The 23,033-nt window shown below is 51.0% G+C and overlaps 1 protein-coding gene across 3 annotated transcripts in view; it reads right to left on the reverse strand.

The window, feature by feature from the left end:
- Window positions 1–6,695, reverse strand: part of CLDN19 (claudin 19) — an 85,733-nt gene extending 79,038 nt beyond the window's left edge. For all 3 annotated transcript variants that reach the window (XM_073316663.1, XM_073316664.1, XM_073316666.1), the window contains exon 1: window positions 6,358–6,695. In XM_073316663.1, the coding sequence (XP_073172764.1) occupies window positions 6,358–6,580 (223 nt within the window). In that variant the 5' untranslated portion in view covers window positions 6,581–6,695. The remainder of the gene's footprint in view (window positions 1–6,357) is intronic.
- Window positions 6,696–23,033: the final 16,338 nt, after the last annotated feature.

Genomic DNA, 23,033 nt, shown 5'->3' on the forward strand with positions numbered 1-23,033 from the left:
AAAGGCAGAATTAAGCCTTAGGCTGCAGCCATCTTGGAATAAAAAAGCCCCTGAACTTGTGCAGTGAGACCCTACCCTGGCCATCTTCCAGCCCTGCTCTGTCATCCTTATTCACAAGGGCTTTGAGGGTGTGGAGTTGTAGACAAGGCTGTTCTCGGCCAGTGCCATAGGAATGCACTGAGATTGTGTTCCCCAGACATAAGGGGGAGAGATAGCTCAGTGGTTTGAGCATTGGCCTGCTAAACCCAGGGTTGAGAGTTCAATCTTTGAGGAGGCCATTTAGGGATCTGGGGGAAAAAATGGGGATTGGTCCTGCTTTGATCAGGGGGTTGGACTAGATGATCTCCTGAGGTCCCTTCCAACCCTGATATTCTATGATGGCTCTGGGTTTGTCCCACAAGCTCGTTGCTTAGACTTGATTGTTTTTAACACCTAAAAGCTGGGCTAGAGTTTCAAACCTGCCTGAGTCAGACGGAGAGAAGGGGCCAGGAGGCCATCATGAGCCGCGAATGTGTCATAAAACAGGTGATAAACACCAGCGCAGATTGGTGGGGAAGGAACTGCATGAATTGACCGGCTCCAAGTACTTTCTATGCGCTTGTGAGCTCAGAAAAGATGGACACAAGAAATGTCTTAAAACAAAGTGAAATGCCTAAGTTTGGGGCATGGACCATGGACATTCCGTGAGACAGAAACAGAGACTTCGTCAGGGGCCACCATCTTCAACTGTGGATTCCTGGGAAACGCTCAGAAACACCCCGGTCACCACCCCACGAGCATAGGCGTGCGCACGGGGTGTGCCGGGTGTGCCCAGGCACACCCTAATGCAGGGCAGAGCTCTGGGGGGCCGGGGCTGCATGCTTCCATGGGGCAGCGTGTCTGGCTCTGCGCTGAGCCAAACGCTTCTAGAAGCCTCATGATTGGGGGGCCATGGTGTTGGACAAGGGCCAGGGGCAGTCAGGGGACAGGGAGCAGGGTGGGTTGGATACATAGGAGGTGAGCTGGGCCGTGGTGCCCATGCTTCATGGTTCGGCAGTGTGGGGTGGGGCAGCTCCCCCCTCCCCGGCATCCCTCCGCACACTGCCTCCATCCCCCCTCCCAGAGCTGACCCGGTTCCCAGAGTGGTGGGGGGGCAATGCCAGAGCTGCCTGACTGCGCCTCCCCAGCAGGGAGAGGGAGGGAGCTGCAGGCAGAGAAAGCAGCAGGAGTCTGTCACTGTCAGACACAGATGGGGGGCGGGGCGGCATTGTGGGGGCAAACAGATGGAGCCAGGGGCAGGAGAAAGTAACAGTGATGGGCACCCCGGGGCTGGCATAAAATACACAGTACAGAGAGGGCTTCCTGGGGAGGGGGGGTATACCAACACTCCCTTCCCCCACAGACCAGACCCAGGCTGCAGCTGGCTCTGTCCATCACTCCCCCCACCCCACAGAGACCCACACAACCCTCTGCCCTCCTGGAAGATCCCCACCAGCCCCTGTGCCCCCATCACCCCTCTCCAGAGAGCCCCCCCTTTGTGCCTCCAGAGACAGCTCCCCTCCCCCCTGCTCCCCAGCTCCCTACAATCTCCCCCTTTGCCTTCCCCGTCCCGCCCCCAGCTCATTGGCCAGGAGGCTCCCAGGCTGTTGGCCAGCGCAGCCAATGGGAGCTGCACCTGAGGCAGGGGGCCTGCTTCCAGATGGTGCCTCCACAGCACAGGGAGGGGGAGCCACAGGTGAGCAAACCCCGGTCACCGTCATCACAGGCCCAGCAATTCTCTGGGTATTTAATTTCACTGAGGCAAGTAATTTAATCTACCCTTCCTTTCCAGACAGTTTGTGTCTTTTCTTGTAAGAAAACTTACATTTTCTTTGCAAACAAGTCCAGATATAGTTTTTCACTTGAGAAGTATATTTTCTGGTTGTTCATAAGCTCATTTATTTTGTTAACTCAGTTTCATAGGGAATTTTAAAAGTCACTTGAATTGTAACTCTTTTTTTCCCATTGGTCCAAAAACACATGGAAGATGTGCAGATTTTTATTTCTGTGGGTCAAACCGTGTAGAAATGTAAATGTCAGAGCTAGAAAAGCTCTGCAAGGGTATGGGTCCCTCAGGAAACTGTCCTCAAGTCATTCATTCTTCTGGGCACTCCATTCTATTGTTCCCTCTTACATTGAGAGAGATCAGTGTCTCCACCCACAGGTTTCAGAGTAGCAGCCGTGTTAGTCTGTATTCGCAAAAAGAAAAGGAGGACTTGTGGCACCTTAGAGACTAACCAATTTATTTGAGCATAAGCTTTCGTGAGCTACAGCTCACTTCATCAGAGTAGCTCACGAAAGCTTATGCTCAAATAAATTGGTTAGTCTCTAAGGGGCCACAAGTACTCCTTTTCTTCTTTCCACCCACAGGAAGACTGGGCCAACCCTGCAGCCACTCTGCCTCTACCCTTGTTCTCCGTCTGCTCCCTCTACCAGCCCCTTTGGTCTCCCTGGGATTCCCCCTACCATTACTCCCTCTGGGGCTTCTTTCTCTGGAGCTTCTCCTGAAGTAAAGTTGTCATTACAGGTTCTTATCTCTGTAATGTATTTAATTTTGATGTATTTATTAAGTGTTAATTAATGCACTTTGCACTTCAGCCCTCTGTATAAATTAATCCTCTTCTTTCCATATGTTTTGCCCATAGGGTTTTCGGCAGCCCTAGGTCAGCCAGCAACAGCACTTGCGCCTTTGCAATGGGGTGAAGGAAGGGGACCATGAGATCCCTATTGATGTGCTTTGCAAGAAGTGTTATCCTTACTCAGGGTTTAAATGTGTTTAAATGATATAAGTGCCTTGTAGAATCCCAAAGCAAGCTCATTCTCATTTCTCTTATAATAATCTCACCTACAGTATACACACGTGTTTCATTCATTCTGAGTTGATTTTATTGTTAATTGTTATTGTTATTATTAATGATTATTAACTAGGTTACTGGGTTTTTTCAGTGAGGAAAATCGTGTGCTAAATGTTCGCCTTTAAAAAGCCCCCCTGGGTGCACACGCCCCTGCGCAGGAGCAAGACCATCGGGCGGCTGAACCAGTTCAGTCCGCAGCGGGAACGTCTCCCGTCGGCTGCTCATTTCCTGTTTGGTTGCCAGCCCGTTTTATCTTGGCAGGGAGGGGAAAGGAGCCTGTGATGCGATGCAAACCAAAAAACGCAGCCCGCAGCTGGGAGCCCAAGACTCCCCCCTGCCAGATTTGAAATGCGAAGGTTGCTGGCCCCGCCTGAGCGCTGCACATGGGGCATGTAGGGTGGGGACACGGCGAAGTCCCGCTCGCGGAGGGTGCCCGGGTGCAGGGAGCTACTCCCAGGCAGTCTCAGAAGGAGGCGCTGCTCCCGCTCGCCAGAGCTCAGCGGTGGGTTTGTTAACATCGGCCCGTCCCGGGCCAGCGAAAACCAAGGCGCGCAGCCTCCTATTCCGCAGCCCGAAAACCAGGTTGGAAAATCCCTCCCTGGGGCAAAAATGAGCGATCAGGAGAACCCTGCTCAGAGGGGAGGAACCAGCATTTCCTCTTCTTTGAGCTCCCACTCGATGCAGTGACCCCCGTGTTCAGCGGCGCAATGAACCGCTGACAAGGGGATTGTGAACCGCGAGCTAAGGGAAAGCGCTGCTCGGCTCTGACTGCGGTTACCTCCCCCTGGCTGAGCATTCACACGGCTCCCATAAAGTACAACCCCTCCCCCGCACACACACCCCTTTGGGGCCTGTTTTCATTCATTTGCCTCCTGGTCTCGCGTCGTACCAGGTGGTGGAGGCTGCGTCTCACAACCGCTGTACCAACAAAAGAAGGAGACCCCAGGAAAGGGATGTGAGTTACCAGGATACATTGTGTAAAGAGTTGTCACTTTGGATGGGCTATCACCAGCAGGAGAGTGAATCTGTGTGGGGGGGTGGAGGGTGAGAAAACCTGGATTTGTGCTGGAAATGGCCCACCTGATGACCACTTTAGATAAGCTATTACCAGCTGGACAGTGGGGTGGGAGGAGGTATTTTTTCATATTCTCTGTGTATATATAAAGTCTGCTACAGTTTCCACGGCATGCATCCGATGAAGTGAGCTGTAGCTCACGAAAGCTCATGCTCAAATAAATTGGTTAGTCTCTAAGGTGCCACAAGTACTCCTTTTCTTTTTGCGAATACAGACTAACACGGCTGTTACTCTGAAACAGGATACGAACGGAATCTGCGACTCACTCCTCTCCTGCAAACTAAGCTAATCTCATTTCCCAGCTGGCTTCAAATCTCCAGCAGCTACTAGCAGGGGCAGGCGGGATTTGCTGGGTATTTTTAAGCCCAGGCTTGTGTTAGGGACACAGGGACAAATAGTTTCAACTCTTCTCGTTTAAACAAATAGCTCGTTTCCATTTTAGACATGGCATCTGGCTGGCTCCTGGGAAGGGCTCAGAGCTTTCTCCCAGGGTGCGGCTGCTGTAGCCCAAACTCACTCTTCGAACACTTCTCCGGGTGTAGCCGATTCCCTCCGGGACGTCTGTTTGCAGAAGAGCCCGGGGGTCAGACACGGCCTCTGTCTGCTACAAAAGAGAAAGGCCAGCGGGGGAGAAAGTGCCGCGAACTGCTGAGAACGGAGAGGGAATCCCCAGGCTCCTCGCCCACAGCAGCCCCTTTCTGGGCGCACCATGGGGGCTTTCAGCACAGACACAGCCCGGCTGCGAAGGAAGGCCGAGCAGAGGAGACAAGGAGAGTTTAGTGTAAAGGAGGAGATAGGACGGACTATAACGGGCTGCGAAGGACGTTCCAGTTCACAAGGACTCACTAGTGACATTACAAAGGCAGGGGAGTTTTCAATGAACCAAACGGTGCTTTGACAAGAGTAAAGGGTAACTGTGGGTCACTGTTTGCAGTGCTGTAACCCGTAATTAACGCCCGCTGGACCACTGGCAACTCACCCCTTTCCTTGCAGGGCCGCGGCTTGGCTACACTGAATGCTCCTGCGGCTCGCAGGGCTGCAGCTGTGCCCAGTGTGTGACTCCCTACACCGCCAGTAGGGGGTCTCCCGTCAGATGATCCACCCCTCCCAGATGCGGCGGTAGTGAGGTGGACAGAAGAATTCTTCCTTCGATCTAGCTCTGTCTATACCAGGGTTAGGCCGGCATAGCCACATCGCTCTGGGTGTGGCTTTACACAGACATGCCGATGTCAATTCCCAGGGGAGACCGGCCCCAGGGCGCTGAGGACGAAGCACAAAACCCAGCCTGTGCCAGAGGCCAGAGGCAAAGGGACTGGGTCAGGCGCTTTCTGAACTAGAACAAAGTCCCGAGGAGGACGAGGGAGGAGAGCTTTTCACTCTTGTGCTCCAGGGGCTGATCTGGGCACCAGCTACATTCAGTGTGTCCCAAGATTTTTTTCGGGGCCCTCGGAGTGCAGATGAAAGGGAAGATTTGGCATTTGAGCTCAGCCAGGCACGTCTGACAAGGGGAAAGGGTTGGTCGAGTCTCTGCTCCTGGCTGTGCCACAGACTCCACCTGTAACCTTGAACAAGTCCCACAGGCCCAGATGCTCAAAGGTGTTTAGGCCCCTAACTCCCACCAGGGGACTTTGGGAATCTGGGCCTCAGTTTCCCATCTGTACTCTGGAGATAACAGCCCTGCCCTGCCCCCCGGGGTGTTGTGAGGACAAACACATAAGTAGAGGGGCGGTGCCGGGGCACTGCAGAGATGGGGGCAATACAAACACACGTCAATCCACCCCCACGCCCTACACTGCCGGGGGACCCGCCCCCTCGGCTTCCTCCAGCCGCTTCAGCACGCTCCCGGTCAGGCTCCCTGAACCCGGGCTTCCCCCCGGAATGACAACTCCTTGCTCGGGGGCTGCTCTCCGCGGCATGGAGCGCACCGCAGGGACCCGGCACCCAGCGCCAGTCCTACCCTGGCAGGAACGGCCGGGGCCTGCCGCAGCCACGGGCCAAGCAGACAAGCTCCCGCCGCCCCAGGCTGGCAGGTCCGTAAAGGCCCCCAGCCGCACTCCCACCTGCCCCCCAACTGCAACGCCCCGAGGCGGCGCCTTCCGCGGGGTCTGAGCGGCGCTGGCCCGGCCCACGGGCAGAGCTTAGCCCTCAGCTGCCCCGCTCCGCGCCGGCAGGGCCGTATAACGCGCCCGGTCCTGTTCGCTCCGGGGCTCCGCCGGCCCCCGGCCCGCTCCAGCTCGCTGCCCCCAGAAGCCGGAACGGGAGCGACCGGACACGGAGCTTGGGCTGCACCTGCACAGATCGCCCCGCTCCCCTGGGCCCCCTTGACCCTTCTCCCGGAGCGCCCTGGGGCCCCGGCTCCCCCCGGCTCCCGCCCGCCCCGCGCCCCTTGTCCGGCCCGGCGGGACTCACCGTCCAGCGAGAGCAGCGAGTCGTGCAGCTTGCATTGGACCTGGCCCGTGCTCTGCGAGGCACAGCTCATCCACAGCCCCTCGTACAGCCCCACGGCCGTGATGATCGCGTCCCCCGCGTACGAGCTCTGCTTCCACTGCGGCAGCGCCGCGCTGCAGATGGTGCCGACCCAGCCGCCCAGCGCCAGGAAATAGCCCAGCAGCTGCAAGCCCGCGTTGGCCATGGCGGCTCCCTCGGGCACTGGGCGCTGGAGCCCAGGGGCAGGCGGCTCCGCGCTCGCTGCCCAGCCCGGCCCTGCGCTCGGCCCCCGACCGCCCTGAGAGGGGCGGGCAGCAGCGCGGCTGTGCCGGGGGCCGCCCCCGCAGGGCAGGAGCCGGCCGGCGCTGCCCGCCCCGCCGCCAACGGGTGGCTGGGGCCCGGCCCTGGGGGCGCTCGGCGGCTCTGCAGCCGGGGTGGGACCTGCCGGGCCACTCCAGGCCGGGGCACGGGGCGGGGGCGCTGGGTCCTTCCCGGCTTGTGAAAGGGGGAAACGGAACAGGAATGTGGATGCCGGAGCCACCCGACCCCGCCCTGAGCCGGGGCTGCTGGGGGAACCCTTGGGGAAGGGGCTGTGAGCGGGCCCCTGAGCAGCGCTCCCGCGGGCTGCCGGTGCTCCGGGGGCTGGTGCTGCCGGAGCAGCGGTTCCCTTCCCCACCACAGCCAGGTGTGGGGGGAGGAGGGAAGGAGCCCTCCTCTCTCTAAGCCTTCCCTTGCTGCACGGGTCAGGGCCGCTTTTCGCTGACACGCCAGGGTTGACCGGGGTCCCCCTGAAGGAAAAGCAGGAGCCGCTGCAGTGCGCGGTTAAGACACGGGCTAGCTAGGCTACCAAGGTCCGGTGATGGGAGGTCAGCTTACAGCCGTGGGAGTGTGTATGCCACTTGGGTCGGTGCATGCCCACTGCTTGGGTGCTTCCATTAGCACTGCCTGAACTACTAGCAGGGATAAAGTGAGCTGAGGCTCAGGAAGGCTCATGCTCAAATAAATCTGTTAGTCTGTAAGGGGCCACAAGTCCTCCTTTTCTTTCTGGGAATACAGACTGACACGACTGCTACTCTGAAACCTGTCACTAGTAGGGGTATGTCTACACAGCAAGGAGAGCCCTGCTGCTGGGCTGTTTCTTTGCTGTGTAGGCTTCCAGGCTCGGACTGCAGAGAACCATAGAAGATTAGGGCTGGAAGAGATCTCAGGAGGTATCTAGTCCAACCCCCTGCTCAAAGCAGGACCAACACCAACGAAATCAGCCCCAGCTCTGGGAACCTTCCATCCCATAGGGCCCTAGAGCCCAGCTGGAAGTCTACACAGCAATGAAACAGCCCCACAGCCCAAGTCAGCTGGAAAGGGCTAGCAGACGATTGAATGTGCTTTTGGTAGACTGAAGGTATGCTGGTGTTCTCCCTTTTGTTCTGTGTGGACTGGTAGGGGTAAGCAGTGCCACATGGTATGTTGGCAGGTTGGGGTGTATGGACAAGTGGGGAGTTCTCCAAGGACTGGAAAGGTTGTTGAGGCCAGGGTCTTTGGACATGTAGGTCAACAATGTTCTGCAACATTTAAGTCTGTTGGCTGAGCAAATCCAGCTGCTAGCGGTGTCCTGACAGTGACCAGGCCCATATGCCACGAGCCTGTTGACTGCAATGGTGCCAGCCGAATTCATCACAGAGTGGTGTGGGACAGTCTCGTATCATGGTGGAAGAAACCAGGTTGTCTTCCCTAGAAATCTTCAGGAGCGGATTGCACACTATCTCCATTAAAGTTTCAAGGGGATAAAAGGGACATCTTTCTTCAGATAAACACAGTGTTCTGCATGGTCCCCCTTGACTAGCCCCAAAAACCAAAGAAATGACAAGTGGTTGACAACTCTACCTCTGTTTGGTCTCTCTCTGCTTGAGCACAGGACACTGCTCTGGGTGGATGTGTAAGCAGACTGCCATTCTACTCTTAGAATTTGTTCCTAACATTTTATTGTGTGACATTATAGCAGTAAAGCAACTAAAACTCAATACCTTGTTCTCTAAACTAGCGGATGAGAGCAGCCCCATTTTTAAGTGGGGAGGGAGAGCAGGAGGAGGGGAAGAGTGAGGGAGAGAGAGAAATGAGGTTTCAGGGAAATGAAAAGCAAAAAACCCACTATAAGGAATAATGAATGTGCACACTTACCTGAGCTCCCTTGTCTTTCATCAGTGGGCCCATCCTCACCCTCCTGCTGGGACTGACCTGACTCTGGCAGCTGTCCTCATCCTCCTCCTCACTGTTTATGGCAGGGGGTCTCTGCCTTGGGTTTCTCCAAAGTGTTCACACTCATCTGCTGGTTCACACTCATTTGCGGTGCATCATAAAAGCAGCAGGTCTAAGCACCAGCACCAGTGAGTGGGGACTGGGAATCAGCTCCCTGACACCACCAGCCTTTCAGACACTCAAGCACTCTCCTCTGGTCTATGCCAGCCCTGTCTCCACCTTGCAGGTTAACAACAGGTGCACCCCTGTCCTCGAGTCCCTTTGAATCATTCCCCTGTGATATTCAGCCCCTGACACTGGCTACTCACAGAAATCCCACATCCTCTGCCCCCAAGAGAGCAGTGTACTCCAGTTTACCAGTTTCATCTGAAATCACCACTCCTGTGAACTACACAGCACATGTAAGCACTTATACTAAAACAAAAGTAGGGTGTTACCTAGAAACAACATTCCACACAAAGATGGACGACAAGCCGTCAGGAACAGTATCTCCGATAATGTCACGGCAAACCTGGTGGCTGAACTTTGTGACTTTGTCCTCACCCATAACTATTTCACATTTGGGGACAATGTATACTTTCAGATCAGCGGCACTGCTATGGGTACCCACATGGCCCCACAGTATGCCAACATTTTTATGGCTGACTTAGAACAACGCTTCCTCAGCTCTTGTCCCCTAATGATCCTCCTCTACTTGCGCTGCATTGATAACATCTTCATCATCTGTACCCATGGAAAAGAAGCCCTTGAGGAATTCCACCATGATTTCAACAATTTCCATCCCACCATCAACCTCAGCCTGGACCAGTCCACACAAGAGATCCACTTCCTGGACACTACGGTGCTAATAAGCGATGGTCACATAAACACCAACCTATACCGGAAACCTACCGACCGCTATTTCTACCTACATGCCTCCAGCTTTCATCCAGACCACACCACACGATCCATCATCTACAGCCAAGCTCTGCGATACAACCGCATTTGCTCCAACCCCTCAGACAGAGCCAAACACCTACAAGATCTCTATGAAGCATTCTTACAACTACAATACCCACCTGCTGAAGTGAAGAAACAGATTGGCAGAGCCAGAAGAGTTCCCAGAAGTCACCTACCACAGGACAGGCCTAACAAAGAAAATTACAGAACGCCACTAGCCATCACCTTCAGCCCCCAACTAAAACCTCTCCAACGCATCATCAAGGATCTACAACCTATCCTGAAGGATGACCCATCACTCTCACAGATCTTGGGAGACAGGCCAGTCCTTGCTTACAGACAGTCCCCCAACCTGAAGCAAATACTCACCAGCAACCACACACACCACAACAGAACCACTAACCCAGGAACCTATCCTTGCAACGAAGCCCGTTGCCAACTGTGTCCACATATCTATTCAGGGGACACCATCATAGGGCCTAATCACATCAGCCACACTATCAGAGGCTTGTTCACCTGCACATCTACCAATGTCATATATACCATCATGTGCCAGCAATGCCCCTCTGCCATGTACATTGTGGCCAAGCCGGACAGTCTTTACATAAAAGAATAAATGGACACAAATCAGACGTCAAGAATTATAACATTCAAAAACCAGTTGGAGAACACTTTAATCTCTTTGGTCACTCAATTACAGACCTAAAAGTTGCAATTCTTCAACAAAAAAACTTCAAAAACAGACTCCAAGGAGAAACAGCTGAATTGGAATTAATTTGCAAACGGGATACAATTAACTTAGGCTTGAATAGAGACTGGGAGTGGATGGGTCATTACACAAAGTAAAACTATTTCCCCATGTTTATTTCCCACCCCCACCTCCCACTGTTCCTCAGACGTTCTTGTCAACTGCTGGAAATGGCCCACCTTGATTATCACTACAAAAGGTTCCCCCCACCCCCACCCCCCACTCTGCTGCTGGTAATAGCTCACCTTAAGTGATCACTCTCCTTACAGTGTGTATGGTAACACCCATTGTTTCATGTTCGCTATGTATATAAATCTCCCCACTGTATTTTCCACTGAATGCATCTGATGAAATGAGCTGTAGCTCACGAAAACTTATGCTCAAATAAATTTGTTAGTCTCTAAGGTGCCACAAGTTCTCCTTTTCTTTTTGCGAATACAGACTAACACGGCTGCTACTCTGAAAAAAGAAACAAGAGAGTGGTGGAAGCAAACGGTTACAATATAAAACAATAAAACACAAACCTGATTCTATACTTATTAATAGTTACCTTTCTTATCTAATAAAGTTCACTCTGTTGCAGAGGTGGCTGGCTTCACAAGAACCAGGATCCAGTTTTTCATGAAAACATTCCCCCTTCCCAAGGTGTCTCCTCAGTGAAAAGATATAGAGGGCCTTTCCCCCCCGCTGTATTACACTGGAACTGTCTCTGGTCTCTATTTATAGACAGGGTGATCCCCTGTATGTTCTAATGTTTCTTTTTTTTTTTTAAACCTCAATTCTGGCAATTGTTCCAGTTGTCTCTGATGGCTTTCCATTGATAATCTTAGAATGGAGCAAGGCTAGCCAATTGAACCTTGCATTGCATCACTGGCTAACCAGGGTTGGGTGACAACTCCCTCCTTCCTGAATGGGCTATCACAAAAACATACTATCCTGGGAACTAACTTTTACTCTAAGTCCATAAAGCAGACTTGCAGTATAATTTCATTATTTCTGAAATATTACCTGTACATGCATCTCACACTGATTATGAATCTTGACAAGTTACAAGCTTTCAGTAGTTACCTTACAAGTTACTTTATATGGATAAATATTCTTCAAAACATGTGTTTGGTGTCAATGAGTTTGTGAGAGTTGGGGTCTGAAAAGAAGAGGGGACCCTTTGCCAAGGAACCTCTGTGTAATAGTGACCCCTGGGCAGTGGAGTTCAAAACTGTGACCAAAGTGGTCACTGTTGAAGGAACCAGGGCATTCTGGGACAGCTGCTAGAAGACTGTTAGAGTTGACACAACTAATGCAGTGTCTACACTCACATTTCATCAACCTAAATAGGTAATAATAATAAGTCAATCATGTCTCTGTGCTGTATGGGTATGTCTTCACTACCCACCAGATTGGCAGACAGTGATTGCGGATGATACTAAACTGGGAGGAGTGGTAGATACGCTGGAGGGGAGGGATAGGATACAGAAGGACCTAGACAAATTGGAGGATTGGGCCAAAAGAAATCTGATGAGGTTCAATAAGGATAAGTGCAGGGTCCTGCACTTAGGACGGAAGAACCCAATGCACAGCTACAGACTAGGGACCGAATGGCTAAACAGCAGTTCTGCGGAAAAGGACCTAGGGGTGACAGTGGACGAGAAGCTGGATATGAGTCAGCAGTGTGCCCTTGTTGCCAAGAAGGCCAATGGCATTTTGGGATGTATAAGTAGGGGCATAGCGAGCAGATCGAGGGACGTGATCGTTCCCCTCTATTCGACATTGGTGAGGCCTCATCTGGAGTACTGTGTCCAGTTTTGGGCCCCACACTTCAAGAAGGATGTGGATAAATTGGAGAGAGTCCAGCGAAGGGCAACAAAAATGATTAGGGGACTGGAACACATGAGTTACGAGGAGAGGCTGAGGGAGCTGGGATTGTTTAGCCTGCAGAAGAGAAGCATGAGGGGGGATTTGATAGCTGCTTTCAACTACCTGAAAGGGGGTTCCAAAGAGGATGGCTCTAGACTGTTCTCAATGGTAGCAGATGACAGAACGAGGAGTAATGGTCTCAAGTTGCAGTGGGGGAGGTTTACATTGGATATTAGGAAAAACTTTTTCACTAAGAGGGTGGTGAAACACTGGAATGCGTTACCTAGGGAGGTGGTAGAATCTCCTTCCTTAGAGGTTTTTAAGGTCAGGCTTGACAAAGCCCTGGCTGGGATGATTTAACTGGGAATTGGTCCTGCTTTGAGCAGGGGGTTGGACTAGATGACCTTCTGGGGTCCCTTCCAACCCTGATATTCTATGATTCTATGATTCTATGATCGATCCAGTGAGGATCGATTTATCGTGTCTAGTCTAGACATGATAAATCGACCCCCGAGCACTCTCTGTCAGCACCTGTACTCCAATGCTGCGAAAGGCGCAGGCAGAGTCGACTTACCGTGGTGAAGACGCCACAGTAAGTTGATCTAAGTACGTTGACTTCAGCTACGTTATTCTCTTGGCTGAAGTTGCATAACTTAGTCCTGGTCTACACTATGAGTTTAGGTCGAATTTAGCAGCATTAGATCGATTTAACTCTGCACCCGTCCACATGACGAAGCCATTTACTTCAACTTAAAGGGCTCTTAAAATCGATTTCTATACTCCTCCCCCGGTGAAGGGATTAGCACTGAAATCGACCTTGCTGGGTCGAATTTGGGGTAGTGTGGTCTCAATTCGACGGTATTGGCCTCTGGAAGCGATCCCAGAGTGCTCCATTGTGACCGCTCTGGACAGCGCTCTCAACTCAGATGCACTGGCCAGGTAGACAGGAAAAGACCCGTGAACTTTTGAATCTCATTTCCTGTTTGGCCAGCATGGCAAGCTGCAGGTGAGTGCAGATCTCATCAGCAGAGGTGACCATGATGGAGTCCCAGAATCGCAAAAGAGCTCCAGCATGGACTGAACAGGAGGTATGGATCTGATCGCTGTATGGGGAGACAAATCCATGCTATCAGAACTCTGTTCCAAAAGATGAAATGCCCAAACATTTCCAAGGGCATGAAGGACAGAGGCTATAACAGGGACCCGCAGCAGTGCCGCGTGAAATTTAAGGAGCTCAGGCAAGCCTACCGAAAAACCAGAGAGGCAAACGGCTGCTCGGGGTCAGAGCCCCAGACATGCCACTTCTATGATGAGCTGCATGCCATTCTAGGGGATGCAGTCACCACTACCCCACCCCTGTGCTTTGACTCCATCAATGGATTATCATGCAACAGGGATGCGCATTTTGGGGATGAGGAAGATGATGAGGAAGAGGAGGTTGAAGATAGCGCACAGCAAGGAAGTGGAGAAACTGTTTTCCCTGAGAGCCAGGAACTATTTCTCACCCTGGACCTACTACCCCCTGAATCCACCCAAGGCAGGCTCCGGAACCCACCAGGTTGAGAAGGGACCTCTGGTGAGTGTACCTTTGTAAATATAATACATGGTTTAAAAGCAAGCGTGTTTAACGATTAATTTGCGGCCAGTACAGCTACTGGAAAAGGGAATGGAGCAGAAATCCTCCAGGGACATCTCCATAAAGCTCTCCTGGATGTACTCCCAAAGCCTTTGCAAAAGGTTTCTGGGGAGGGCAGCCTTATTCCATCCTCCATGGTAGCACACTTTACCACGCCAGGCCAGTAGCACGTAGTCGGGAATCATTGCAGAACAAAGCATGGCAGCGTATGGTTCCAGTGTTTGCTGGCATTCATTATCTCTCTGTGTTATCCTCAGGAGAGTGATATCATTCATGGTCACCTCATTGAAATAGGGTAGTTTTATTAAGGGGACATTCAGAGGTGGCCATTCCTGCTGGGCTGTGTGCCTGTGGCTGCACAGAAATCTTTCCCGCTGTTAGCCACGCGGTGGGGAGAGGGGTGAAGCGATCATCCCAGAGAATTGGGGGGGGGGGTGTATCGGGGTTTAGTTGGGTTTGTGCTGCACGTTAACTCAAAAACCACAGCCCCTCCTTTTAAACTGCCAACCCATTTTAAATGGCCAACCCAACGGCTGCTTGGTATGGGAAATGAGGGCGCTGCTGTTTGAAACCATTCCCACATGTTATGAAGGTTAAAGAAGCCAAATGACTGTGGCTTACCATGGCTGCCTGCAAGCCAAATTTTGTTGCCCGCTGGCCCTGTGTGTGTCACACCAAACCGGCAGACCCTCAATATAAGAGGCAAAATGCGACCTTCTACCGAATGCACATGTGCTATGTAATGTTAACAGCAAGGTTCACCCTGAAAGAGTCTACCCATTGTTCTCTAAAATGTGTCTTTTTAACTACTACTCTCCCTTTTTTTCCCCTCCCGCAGCTGCAAATGTTTCAACGCTCACACTGTCATCTCCTTCCCAGAGGCTAGTGAAGATTAGAAGGCGAAAAAAATGCACTCGCGATGAAATGTTCTCTGAGCTCATGCAGTCCTCCCAGTAGAATGCATGGAGGCAGACAATGTTAGAGTCCAGGAAAGCACAATATGAACGCAAGGACAGATGGCGAGTTGAAGATAATATGTGGCGGGTTGAAGATGGTAGGTGGCGTCAGCTTGCTGACAGAAAGCAGGAGTCAATGCTGAGGCTGCTGGAGGATCAAACTGATATGCTCCAGTGTATGGTTGAGGTGCAGGAAAGGCAGCATGTGCACAGACTCCCGCTACAGCCCCTGTGTAACCAACCACCCTCCTCCCCAAGTTCCATAGCCTCCTCACCCAGATGCTCAAGAACGCGTTGGGGGGGCCTCCAGGCACCCAACCACTTCACACCAGAGGACTGCCCAAGCAATAGAAAGCTGGCATTCAATAAGTTTTGAAGTGCAGTGTGGCCTTGTCCTTCCCTCCTCCCCAACCCAACCTGGGCTACCTTGGCAGTTATCCCCCTATTTGTGTGATGAATTAATAAAGAATGCATGAATTTGAAGCAACAATGACTTTATTGCCTCTGCAAGTGATGATCAAGGAGGGAGGGGAGGGTGGTTAGCTTACAGGGAAGTAGGGTGAACCAAGGGATAGGGGATTTCATCAAGGAGAAACAAACAGAACTTTCACACTGTAGCCTGGCCAGTCATGAAACTGGTTTTCAAAGCTTCTCTGATGCGCACCGTGCCCTCCTGTACTCTTCTAACTGCCCTGGTGTCTGGCTGCACGTAATCAGCGGCCAGGCGATTTGCGTCAACCTCCCACCCCGCCATAAATGTCTCCCCCTTGCACAGCAAGCAGTAATAACAATGGGAATATTGGTTTTGCTGAGTTCTAACCGAATCAGTAAACTGCGCCGGCGCACTTTTAAACATCCAAATGCACATTCTACCACCATTCTGCACTTCCTCAGCCTATAGTTGAACAGCTCCTGACTACTGTCCAGGCTGCCTGTGTATGGCTTCATGAGCCATGGCATTAAGGGGTAGGCTGGGTCCCCAAGGATAACTATAGGCATTGCAACATCCCCAATGGTTATCTTCTGGTCTGAAAAGAAAGTCCCTTGCTGCAGCTGTTGAAACAGACCAGAGTTCCTGAAGATGCAAGCGTCATGAACCTTTCCCAGCCATCCCACCTTGATGTTGGTGAAACGTCCCTTGTGATGTTTGCAGCACCATTGAAAAATACCGCTTTCGGTTTATGTACTCTCTGTTTTGGTGCCCTGGTGCCAAGATAGGGATATGCGTTCCGTCTATCGCCCCACCACAGTTAGGGAATCCCATTGCAGCAAAACCACCCACTATGACCGGCACATTTCCCAGAGTCACTACCCTTGGTAGCAGCAGCTCAGTGATTGCATTGGGTACTTGGATCACAGGAGCCCCCACAGTAGATTTACCCACTCCAAACTGATTCCCAACTGACCGGTAGCTGTCTGGCATTGCAAGCTTCCACAGGGCTATCGCCACTCACTTGTGAACTGTGAGGGCTGCTCTCATCTTGGTATTCTGGCGCTTCAGGGCAGGGGAAAGCAAGTCACAAAGTTCCATGAAAGTGCCCTTACGCATGTGAAAGTTTTGCAGCCATTGGGAATCATCCTAGACCTGCAACACTATGCAGTTCCACCAGTCTGTGCTTGTTTCCCAGGCCCAGAATTGGCTTTCCACGGCATGAACCTGCCCCATTACCACCATGATGTCCACACTGCTGGGGCCCATACTTTGAGAGAAGTCTGTGTCCATGTCCTCATCACTCTCCTCACCGTGCTGCCATTGCCTACTTGCCTGCTTTTCCAGGTTCTGGTTCTGGTTCTGGTTCTGCATATACTGCTGGATAATGCGCGTGGTGTTTAGAATAGTCATGACTGCCACAGTGATCTGAGTGGGCTCCATGCTTGCCATGGTATGGCGTCTGCAGGAGAGCAGAGTGGCAGCGGAAGCGGCAGGTGGATGACGATGCTGACAGCAATATGGTGCCCGCACGGAAAAAGGCGCAAAATGATTGCTGGCCATTGCTTTCATGGAGGGAGGAGGAAGCAAGGGGTAGGCTAGCAGCCGACCTTGCAGTACAACTGCTAGCTGTAATTGTCTCCTGGGTTCTCACAGTGCTGCTCTGACTGGGAGAGCAACCTGAGGCAGAATGGCCCCTTCAAGGATTGAACTCACAACCCTGGATTTAGAAGGCCAAACTCAAACCACTGAGCTATTCCTCTGTTGATATTCCAGGCAGTACTGATCTCCATTAGACAAAACTTAAAGAAGAGAATGACCTGAGTCACTCCCATTTATGTCCAGGTGCCCCTGACAGACCTCACCGAGATCTGCCAGGAGCACTCATGTCTGTCCAGGTGCCCTGACCGACCTCACTGAAGCCGGCCAAGAGCACCCAGGAGACGACAAGGATGGCTACCAGTCATAATGCACCATCTGCTGCCACAAGGCAATGAGCTGCTGCTGTGTAGTAATGCAGCCCTGTGTCTGCCAGCACCCAGGAGACGTACGGTGATGGTGAGCTGAGTGGGCTCCATGCTTGCCGTGGTATGGCGTCTGCACGAGTAACCCAGGAAAAAAGGCATGAAACGATTGTCTGTTGTTGCTTTCACGGGGGGTGGGGAGAGGTCTGACGACATGTACCCAGAACCAACCGCGACAATGTTTTTTGCCCCATCAGGCATTGGGATCTCAACCCAGAATTCCAATGGGCGGTGGAGACTGCGGGAACTGTGGGATAGCTACCCACAGTGCAACGCTCTGGAAGTCGATGCTAGCCTCGGTACTGTGGACGCATTCCGCCGACTTAATGGTCTTAAGTGGGGACACACGCAATCGATTGTATAAAATCGATTTCTAAAAAATCAACTTCTATAAATTAGACCTAATTTCATAGTGTAGACATAGCCTTGGATTGATCCCCTACCCAGCGTAGACCAGGGCTAAGAGAAGGCAGTGTTATTGCATTGTTGTAATGGGGTGCTTATGTCAGTGGGAGACAAATTTTGGTGTAGACACATGCACAACTAGATCAATGCAAGTCGACTTATGTCAACCTAACTTTGTAGTGTAAACCAGACTCACGACTTTGCAGTTGGCAGCTATAACAACTCATTCTCTGTGGATCAGCACAGAGGGGGACTTGTACTATACACTCTCCAGTGGGTAATGCATCATTCACCAGAGAGTCGGTACATTTTATTTGCTTTAAAAAAAATGTTCACCAATTATCTGAAATTTCTGTCCGTCCCAGTTTTGATAATTGTGAGAAAGCTAAGGCTTCATCTAAGCTAAGGCCTCATCTTCCAGTTTATTTAAATTGTGTGTCAATATTAATGTCAATTTGATATGTCAGGTTTAAACTGATTAAAGAGTATCCACACACAAAGTTGAATCAGTTTAACTCTATTGGTTTAAAGAACATTGTTAGTTAAGCCAGTGAAATTCTGCAGGTGGACAAGTCTGGCTCAGCAGGAATTTTTGGATATTGTAAAGGAAAATCAAGAGGTCTCGAGGCATTCTCTGTGAGTATCCCACAGTGTTTGGGATACAGTTACTGAGGGCAGCAAACACCATTTTATTTATTTATTTATTTTACAGTTCAAGCTAGATTCTGGAGCTCGTGTTGCAGAGAGGGTAGGATTCTGAAGCAAATTCTGTACAATCATGGAACAGTCAGAACCCTGCTTATACTGAAGATTTGTAAGATTCCTACTGGGAGTTTTGTTCATATTCAAATCCAGATCAAATATTCATTTCAGGAAAGCAAAAATTCTCTGCCACTATGGGGGCTCCTTAGGTCTTGTCTACATGGGAAAGTTATATCTGTATAAGCTAAGGTGTGAATTTAAACCACTATAATTTTACCAGAATAACTCCCTTTCTGGACACACTTATTCTGGTATGGTGGCTTTTCTTCTGTTTAGATTATGTTGCTTTGGAAGAGGTTTAAGTTAAATTGAAAAAAGCCACACTTATACCAGGATAACAGTGTCCACCCAGGGAGGTATACTGGTATAACTAAATCGGTGTAATTATACCAATATAATTAAACTGGTAAAACATTCTGTGTAGATTAACCCTTAGCTTCCCTCTTCCCCCAGAATTTTGGAGTTTAGGCACCTATAACTTCTAGAGAGGAGCGGAACTGAGGAGCTGGGTGTTTAATGGAGTTTTCTAAGGGAGTTCTGGCATGCTGAGTTTGAGGCTATGCACATGTCTGAATGGCTGTCCTGGTCAGACTGGGTCTGTGGCAAGGTACATGACTCCTAGAGGGTGCCTTCATGGAGGAAAGAAATCCCAAGAACAAGGGTTGCTGGGAAGGTGCCTTCATTCACTTCCTCACCTTGGCCAGCTTAAATATTTGATTACTAGGCTAGTAAATGAATAACCATATCCTGTATGTGCAATGTGGGGAAATGAACGTCACTTTCTGTGTAACAGGGTAACCCTAATATTGAGTTAACTGTTTTGTTCTTGGGTTTGTATTTATTTGTGTAACATCAGTCATGTGTGATTCAGGGCTTCAAACAAAACCTCAGCCTCAAACTGGGAGCATGTCCCAAGACTGCAGACAAAATGCCAGATAGAGATACCAGAATATCTCTGCACTGCAGGTGAATCCTTAGTGTCCCAATGAGGAAAGTACCAGTACCCAGCTGACATAAACTATACCTTGCTACAGCACGCCATGTTGCTTCCTGCCTTTCCTATTACTTCTACCACAGTCTTCACTGGGAACGTAGCAAGTGGCCCATATTACAATGATGTCAAATGGTGGGTGGGGGGGTGGGAGTTAGTCAAAGGCTGGCAGCACCACCTAGTGGCGATACTCTGGACTGAGGCACCCAGTGGTGAGAGTCAGCAGCCGCCTCATCTAGTGGCAGGGTTTAGTGGCCGTGTCACCCAATGGCGAGAGTTGGTGGCCATGGGCAGGGGTCCCAGACCCCTCTTCTACCAGGCTGCAATGCAGAGTCAAAAGAAACAATAATTCAAATTGCACGGCCTAGGAGACAGGCACTCCATGCCTGTTCCCTGGGCCACTTCCTAGCCTGGCTTTGGATCATCTGCTGGCCCCACCAGTCTGTCTTGGGGTCCCCCTTGGAGCGCTCTCAGGCCATTCCCCAGAGGGTCCCCCTCTGCCTGCCATGGTTCATTGTCCTTAGCCCCCACGACTGAAGGGCTTGTGGTGACTTGACCATAGAGCCTGGTCCCAGCCTCTGGCTTCTCTGCAAGAGGCTGCAACCCCCTCCTGCTCTGCCTACACAGACTGAACTGAGCCACTCCCTTCTGAGCTTTGCCTCTGCTGGGAATGTGCCCAGCAAGGGTGGCTGGAGTGGGGCTTCCTGTGTCCAGATCAACTCCTTAACCCTCACGTCACCAGTACAGGGTTTGTACACACCCTCATAAATGGGTCTGGGGTGCAGGTTATCCTATCATAGAATCATAGAATCTTAGGGTTGGAAGGGACCTCAGGAGGTCATCTAGTCCAACCCCCTGCTCACAGCAGGACCAATCCCCAACTAAATCATCCCAGCCACGGCTTTGTCAAGCCTGACCTTAAAAATCTCAAAGGAAGGAGATTCCACCACCTCCCTAAGTAATGTATTCCAGTGCTTCACCACCCTCCTCATGAAAAAGATTTTCTTAATATCCAACCTAAACCTCCCCCACCGCAACTTGAGACCATTACTCCTTGTTCTGTCATCTGCTACCACTGAGAACAGTCTAGATCCATCCTCTTTGGAACCCCCCTTCAGGTAGTTGAAAGCAGCTATCAAATCTCACCTCATTCTTCTCTTCTGCAGACTAAACAATTCCAGTTCCCTCAGCCTCTCCTCATAAGTCATGTGTTCCAGTCCCCTAATCATTTTTGTTGCCCTCCGTTGGATGCTTTCCAATTTTTTCACATCCTTCTTGTAGTGTGGGGCCCAAAACTGGACACAGTACTCCAGATGAGGCCTCACCAATGTCGAATAGAGGGGAACAATCACGTCCCTCGATCTGCTGGCAATGCCCCTACTTATACATCCCAAAATGCCATTGGCCTTCTTGGCAACAAGAGCACACTGTTGACTCATATCCAGCTTCTCGTCCACTGTAAACCCTAGGTCCTTTTCTGCAGAATTGCTGCCGAGCCATTCGGTCCCTAGTCTTAGCGGTGCATGGGATTCTTCTGTCCTAAGTGCAGGACTCTGCACTTGTCCTTGTTGAACCTCATCAGATTTCTTTTGGCCCAGTCCTCTAATTTGCCTAGGTCCCACTGTATACTATCCCTACCCTCTAGCGTATCTACCTCTCCTCCCAGTTTAGTGTCATCTGCAAACTTGCTGAGGGTGCAATCCACACCATCCTCCAGATCATTAATGAAGATATTGAACAAAACCGGCCCCAGGACTGACCTTTGGGGCACTCCGCTTGATACCGGCTGCCAACTAGACATGGAGCCATTGATCACTACCTGTTGAGCCCGATGATCTAGCCAGCTTTCTATCTACCTTGTAGTCCATTCATCCAGCCCATACTTCTTTAACTTGCTGGCAAGAATACTGTGGGAGACCGTGTCAAAAGCTTTGCTAAAGTCAAGGAATAACACATCCACTGCTTTCTCCTCATCCACAGAGCCAGTTATCTCGTCATAGAAGGCAATTAGATTAGTCAGACATGACTTGCCCTTGGTGAATCCATGCTGACTGTTCCTGATCACTTTCCTCTCCTCTAAGTGCTTCAGAATTGATTCCTTGAGGACCTGCTCCATGATTTTTCTGGGGACTGAGGTGAGGCTGACTGGCCTGTAGTTCCCAGGATCCTCCTTCTTCCCTTTTTTAAAGATGGGCGCTACATTACCCTTTTTCCAGTCTTCCAGGACTTCCCCCGATTGCCATGAGTTTTCAAAGATAATGGCCAATGGCTCTGCAATAACATCCGCCAACTCCTTTAGCACTCTCGGATGCAGCGCATCCAGCCCCATGGACTTGTGCACGTCCAGCTTTTCTAAATAGTCCCGAACCACTTCTTTCTCCACACAGGGCTGGTCACCTCCTCCCCATGCTGTGCTGCCCAGTGCAGCAGTCTGGGAGCTGACCTCATTCCTGAAGACAGAGGCAAAAAAAGCATTGAGTACATTAGCTTTTTCCACATCCTCTGTCACTAGGTTGCCTCCCTCATTCAATAAGGGGCCCACACTTTCCTTGACTTTCTTCTTGTTGCTAAGATACCTGAAGAAACCCTTCTTGTTACTCTTAACATCTCTTGCTAGCTGCAACTCCAACTGTGATTTGGCCTTCCTGATTTCACTCCTGCATCCCTGAGCAATATTTTTATACTCTTCCCTGGTCATTTGTCCAATCTTCCACTTCTTATAAGCTTCTTTTTTGTGTTTAAGATCAGCAAGGATTTCACTGTTAAGCCAAGTTGGTCACCTGCCATATTTACTATTTTTTCTACACATTGGGATGGTTTGTCCCTGTAACCTCAATAACAATTCTTTAAAATACAGCCAGCTCTCCTGGATTCCTTTCCCCCTCATGACAGGTTTCAGAGTAGCAGTCGTATTAGTCTGTATCCGCAAAAAGAAAAGGAGTACTTGTGGCCTCTAAGGTGCCACAAGTACTCCTTTTCTTCCCCCCTGTCATGTTATTCTCCCAGGGGATCGGGCTGTGATGAAGCGGGACTGTTCTTAATGTTTCCTCTGAATAGTGTGTGGGTGCCTCAGTTTCCCCTATGCAGTTCTTAAGTATCTAGGTGGTGGGATAAGGGTGTATGATCGTTGCAGAGCCCTAGAGGGCAGGTGTGTGCAGGGGTCTGGACACAGAGAATGGCCAACACCCTGTTTCCTGGAAACTGATGGCCTGGGCCCTTCCCCCCTGCAAGGTGAGAGCTAAAGGGTTGGAGAACAAAGGAATCAGGTGACCTCCTGGCCCGGGAAAGGGACAAAGCCCAGAGGAGGAGGGGCTGGAGAGAGTTTCAGTTTGGGGCTGGCTGGGGACATGGAGTGAAGTGCAGCAGTGGTTGTCTGGCTCACTGCCCCCCAAAATGGACCCAGCTGAGGGGTCCTGTTCTCTGCACCTACAAGCTCTGTGTTAGACCATGTTCCTGTCATCTAATAAACCTTCTGTTTTACTGTCTGGCTGAGAGTCACATCTGACTGCAGAGTTGGAGTGCAGGACCCTCTGGCTTCCCCAGGAGCCTGCCTGGGCGGACTCGCTGTGGGAACCGCACGGAAGGGCAGAGAGGATGCTGAATGCTCCGAGGACAGACCCAGGAAGGTGGAAGTTGTGTGAGCTGTTTGCCCTGCAGACA

Source organism: Lepidochelys kempii, chromosome 18, assembly GCF_965140265.1.
Source record: "Lepidochelys kempii isolate rLepKem1 chromosome 18, rLepKem1.hap2, whole genome shotgun sequence".
NCBI classification, from domain to species: Eukaryota; Metazoa; Chordata; order Testudines; family Cheloniidae; genus Lepidochelys; species Lepidochelys kempii.